The 5,820-nt window shown below is 37.8% G+C and overlaps 1 protein-coding gene across 1 annotated transcript; it reads left to right on the top strand.

The window, feature by feature from the left end:
• The first annotated feature begins 766 nt into the window (after window positions 1-766).
• Window positions 767-2,327, top strand: LOC107723416 (protein S100-A1-like). Its single transcript, XM_016532011.1, has 3 exons — window positions 767-821; window positions 1,588-1,753; window positions 1,837-2,327. The coding sequence occupies exons 2-3, from the start codon at window positions 1,589-1,591 to the stop codon at window positions 2,011-2,013; spliced, it is 342 nt and encodes a 113-aa protein (XP_016387497.1). The 5' UTR covers window positions 767-821; window position 1,588; the 3' UTR covers window positions 2,014-2,327.
• The last annotated feature ends 3,493 nt before the right edge of the window (window positions 2,328-5,820 follow it).

Below are 5,820 nucleotides of genomic sequence, written 5' to 3'. Positions count from 1 at the left end.
AAAAAAAAAGGATTCATTCCGACTTTGCTATGACAATCTGGCGCTTCTGAATCAACGACTGTAAGTATGTTTTGTTATTAGTTTAAGTATTTGCTATTGACTGTTCAAATGCGGAGTTTTGCGCAGCGCAGAGTAACACGTCGTGTGTGTGTGTGTGTGAGGGGAACAGGGTCACATCACAGGAGAGTGAACTGCCGGAGGGGGCTTTGTTGAAAACGACGCGTTTGGGAGAGGCGGGGCATAGATTACCTACAATAATGTACAGTATTTGAAAAATAATGTGTTTTTTGAACATTAAAGCATGTCAACATATTCTGTTACACCAAATACACAAACTAATGATCTTTAAAATATCATCATATGACCCCTTTTTAAAGAAAATTGCCACAAATTGAAAATTGATTAATTCAAAGCTTATTATGATACATGTAGTCACATGGATGTATATTCATGATTCATGAACTGAGTGTCGATCAATAAAACAAAACATTGAGTATGTGGCTTGTTTTCATTTGCTCAAGTTACCGTCTAATGCAGAGAACTTTCTCTCTTTCAATTACAACGATCAACATCACATTTACTCCTTTATATAAGACTTCCTCGTATTTTTCCTTACATTGTGAATGTGTAAACAGAGGACAAGAGGTGGGAAATGCTAGGTAGAGACAAATGAAGGATGGATGGAGGAAGGGGGGGAGGAGTGTAAGGTACGATGGGAGGAGGACCAAGTAAGTATATAAGATGCTGCTCATCGCCTCCCGTCTTCACCAACATTCATCTCTCCTCAAGGAACAGAAGAGCAACAATCATCTAACAACAAGGTAAGGGAAAGAAAAGATGGATAGAAGAACAGATTGTAATTGTGAATTTTAGAGTTATACGCTAGATGGCTTTCATGCTGCCTGATGTTTCTAATGAGCTTTTGGACCAGACTGCTAAATAAAGGCCTGGGCATCTTTTGCACAGACAGAACATCACATCATATGCTAAAGAAAAGTTTGATGCATCGAGCTGCTATTGGATAAAAATTATTTAACATGGCTCTCCACCTCAAGTTCTGTGTGGCTTGTGGCTCATCTCTATAATGCATCTGCGGAGGCTTTTCTTCTCCTCTGAAGTTATTTTTGCCAACACAACCCAATATGTTTATCAGTTCATCCATCAGGACAGGGCTAATCTCAAACCCAGGGCAGCGTTTGGTTAAATATATGTGTGTGTGTAGTGAGTTGTGGGCACTCAGATTGGCTCGGATTACAACTTCCACCGCAGGTTCAGAGTGTTTTCTCCAGTTTAGGATTTCACCCTTATCAGGCAAGTCACATTTCCCTTCTGTAGTTAAGTTAAGCCCCTCGTAGGATGATCTGGAGAGGGAAGGAGGGGGTCAAAGCATGTTATGCTGAGAATATATAACTGCTTCTTTTGAAATGTTTTTACTGTTGTGGTCTGGTGAAAATAAGTCTGCTTCGTGCTTTTAAATATTTAAAATGAGACAGAAATACTAAAGAAAACCTTTTGTGCATTCTTGAGTGCATTTATAAGTCTGAATACAGTCACTCACTACAGTGACCAATAAATCTTTCTTTCCAGAATGTCTAATGTTCTAAACTCAGAGAATGCCTCCACTCTGGAGACCGCCATGCAGCTGATGATCCAGACGTTCCATAAGTACTCTGGAAATGAGGGTGACAAATATACTCTTAGCAAGCAGGAACTCAAAGAGATGCTAACGCAGGAGCTGGGCAACTACCTTGGGGTAAGGGGAAAACAGAGTTTTGATTTCTTTGTGAAAGTCAGATGTTTCTGATTAACTTTATCTGCACCTCTCTTGCTCCACAGAACGCACAGGATAAGGATGCGGTAGATAAAGTTATGGGAGACCTGGATTCAAACAACGACGGTGAGGTAGACTTCACAGAGTTCGTCATCCTCGTTGGTGCCCTCACTGTCGCCTGCAACGACTTCTTCCTCGAGTATCACGAAAAGGAAGGAAAGAAGGTTGAAAAGAAAGAGTAGAGCAACATTTCTCTGAACAAAAGCCAACACATGACCAGAGAATGATGATGAGGGGGAAATGAGGGGAGAAGGGGAATATGTGTATGTGTGTATGAATCTTCCTTAGGCTACTGATACTAAAAAAGGTTTCACATCATCTCTGCATCCACATCCTGCATCCATGCAATCCTGGGTACACAAAATGTTCCATGAGGCACAACATGTTTCCGTCCCCTGAACCTATTAGAAATGAAAGCATTAGGAATGAGATTTTGACATGGTCTTTGTTGAATATGTGAATATGTGTTTCTTCCTTTCTTTTGTTTATTAACAATTGGAGTTATAACTCTCCATATAACAATAAACTGCAGATTTAAAAGAAATAAATGAGGCTGGTGTCCTTTTTTCGCAGCAGATGGAAGTGCAATCTCGTCAACAAAATTAGGCTTCTGATGATAATAGTTTGTTAACGAACTGTATTTCGTCACTAATGAAACATTAAAATTAAAAGATATTGTTGACGAAAATGTGAAGAAGAAAAAAAAAGATATTAACACGTATGTTTTTTTAACCGTGTCACAATTACGTCACTTCTGATTGTCGCTTACGTAAACTAACAGAACTTTTTGTTTGCGCGCCAGATTTTGAATGAATACTTACATTACAGGCAGGTTTCACATAAAGCAGTCGACTGAATTCAGAAGACTTGGAATAACGCACACGATATGGACTACATCTACGGTAGGCTACTTGAGAAGTTAAAATCACCTTGCATCTTCTAGATGATTATTCTGGTTTGGAGAGAAATAAGGGGGGAGTAGATTTTTATTTTGGACCATCTGTTCCATTCTTTTTTTCTCCCACAAAGCATTATTACTTACTGCATATTTTATATTGAATATTTTGGGATGTTGTAAGAGCCATATTTGTAGGCCTGTACATAAAATGTTTTCTGTTGCACTTTCTCTGAACTAAAATGATATTTTACCCAAAATTAGATGCCATTTAGAGTAAAACTGACTAAAATGAATGAATATGAAATAACACAATACTGACTCAATTTAAAGAATATTTTCGTCACAAGACAAAAATGACAAACGAAATAATCTATAAAAATGAACACCGATAGTAAGAGTCTTGACCATTAGAGGGCAGTATTGAATCAAAGCTGAGGTTAGACAGGAAAGGTCTCGGGTATTTGTCTAGAAGGGCAACTCGATTCTTCATGTTTGCAGACAGTCGCTTACTCAATGTAGGAAAGACTGCATGATCATGCTCATTTATTATTCAATAAAATTATATCTTCTTGCATCTACATGAAGCATTCACTATTTTCGTCACCAGGGATGTAGGAACATACAAAAGCAAGGTCCTGTTTTATGTAGCATAAACTGAAGGCCACATTAATATAATATGTGGACGCGCATTTCCTTTCTCTAAGCTGCTCTCATGAAAATTTGGCTTGAAGAGCTTTCATAAAGGAGGATGCGCAGCCAACTTGAAATAAGACATGAATTTATTATGTTGTCAGGAGGTGGCAGTGCCAACGGATGTGAGTTTAGAGACTGGTGAACAAGTCCTTGGGCAGCAGAACTACACAAAGGCCTAGTCCTCTTGCCCATCTTGTTTGAGGATTTAAACAGAAATGAAAACGACATTGTATTCAGTGCAAAACATTGAGTTCGACTTTCCCTAACAGAGAAATAAGAAAGTGTTATTTGTGCAAATAGGCCAAGAATTGTCCAACACAGAGAGATGATGAATTTCTAATCTTTATTTGACAGGATAAATGTGATCGGTCAGCCAAAAGAGGGAGGTGAGGATAGGAGACGGGCATTTAAGTGCCATTAGTGTGAATAAGACGGTGCACTCTTATTGGCCAACACACAGATATTTTGACACAGAATCATTGTGATGTCACACTTCTGGATTATTGCATTATTGAACAGGTTGACTTGACATGACATAACATAGGGAGAAACACTCCTCCCTTTGTCTCTTCTCTTCATTCCATTTTTCCTTTGATGAATTGGAGAGACTTAAGCACTTATGGTTATGAAAGCCGATTTGCTTGCTCTCATGGACAGAATGCTTTAATGAATAGAGACACGACTCTGTGTGGCGAATACTGACTTCTGTCTCGTCGTTGATGTCACACTGTGAGCACAGACATTGTGAGTCACTGGAGACTTCCTGCTACTTGGAGCCAAAAACAAAGACAAAAGTAATGCATTCATAGTTTGACTTTCACCCTTATACTGTTGTATTTTTAAAAGCTAACGGTCAAATAGAGCAGCTGTACTATGCAGCTTTGTGGTTTGTAATAGGGCTTTCTGCAGAGCACTGCTGGTGAGGGAAATATGAGTGGAGGAGAAAGACTGAAAAGGCAAAGCATGAGTGCGAGGTCATTTGAAGCGCTCAGGAAATATAGTCAAGAAAAAAATTGAATCCAGGGGTGAACATGTTTGCCTAATCTGCTTTCTGAAAGATGAGTTTTGGAGATTCCCAGCTTAATGAACCATATGGATGAAACTGATAGAGAAATCCACACTTAAAGTCTTAACTGCCAGCTAGTGGCCCTTGATTTCATAAGGGTCAAGTATCATATGCAAATAGGAAGGATATGGAGGCTCAGTTAGCAGAGGAAATAGCTAGCAATGATATTGCCTCACTATGTTTTTACGAATTATCACTAGGTTATGTATATATATATATATATATATCATAATAGCTTCTCATGAAAATATAAACCATTGGTTATGACCATTCTCATAATCAAAAACACATTTGGTCAGTGGCTTTTTAGATTCCTTGATTTTAAGTCATTATTTACTCGATGTAAAAGTCTGTGAGCCTGTGCTTGCAAATGAGCAGATTTCCGCATAATTTTAACATTTGTCATTCCTAAATTCTGTGCTTCTTGTTTGTTTATTAAGTATTTTGGCAAATTTGGTAATGATTTATTTGCAGAATTGCAGTACTCTCAGCTCCATTTAATAAATTTGATTTAAATATTTCACTAAATATAAATATGTATGGTAGTTTGTATATATATATATATATATATATATATATATACACATACATACATATTTATATTTAGTGAAATATTTAAATCAAATTTATTAAATGGAGCTGAGAGTACTGCAATTCTGCAAATAAATCATTACCAAATTTGCCAAAATACTTAATAAACAAACAAGAAGCACAGAATTTAGGAATGACAAATGTTAAAATTATGCGGAAATCTGCTCATTTGCAAGCACAGGCTCACAGACTTTTACATCGAGTAAATAATGACTTAAAATCAAGGAATCTAAAAAGCCACTGACCAAATGTGTTTTTGATTATGAGAATGGTCATAACCAATGGTTTATATTTTCATGAGAAGCTATTATGTGTTTCTGAGGAAGCAAGCAGTCGTGTGAGAGGATTGATGGGAACAGGAGAGATAGACGAAAAGGATAGAAGACAGAAAGGGAATGAAATGCAAGCAAGTGTAGGAGGCCTAATAATAATGCAGTACTGCTCAGAATTTCATTATGGCAACTTTTCATGTCAGTTTGGCCTTCCAGTCTCTTCATTTTGAACTCTGAGGTGCTTTAAGACTCGTCTGTCTATGTATTAGCCAGTCTGCCCGACCACTGCAGACCTCTGTAAAGTATTTAGGGACCAAAGGGACTCATTCAGCTCAGAGCTCATCTGTTCAGTGTTGTACTGAAAAATCACAAGGCTAGGGAAGGATTTTTATGGGTGGGAACCCTGTTCTACACCACAGTGGGCCCCCTTTTTGGCAAATTTAACTTTTTAAAGTACCACTATATTTAA

Source organism: Sinocyclocheilus rhinocerous, unplaced genomic scaffold, assembly GCF_001515625.1.
Source record: "Sinocyclocheilus rhinocerous isolate Xijiao unplaced genomic scaffold, SAMN03320098_v1.1 scaffold241, whole genome shotgun sequence".
Lineage (NCBI taxonomy): Eukaryota > Metazoa > Chordata > Actinopteri > Cypriniformes > Cyprinidae > Sinocyclocheilus > Sinocyclocheilus rhinocerous.
Note: the sequence above shows the minus strand (reverse complement) of the source record. Positions and strands in the feature narration are given on the sequence as shown.

What these genes read in the sequence shown, in the direction of transcription:
- LOC107723416 (XM_016532011.1), top strand. Translation starts at nt 1,589, where the DNA reads ATGTCTAATGTTCTAAACTCAGAGAATGCCTCCACTCTGGAGACCGCC. An exon ending in AGCTGGGCAACTACCTTGGG is followed by an intron (nt 1,754 to 1,836) that starts GTAAGGGGAAAA and finishes CTTGCTCCACAG; the next exon opens with AACGCACAGGATAAGGATGC.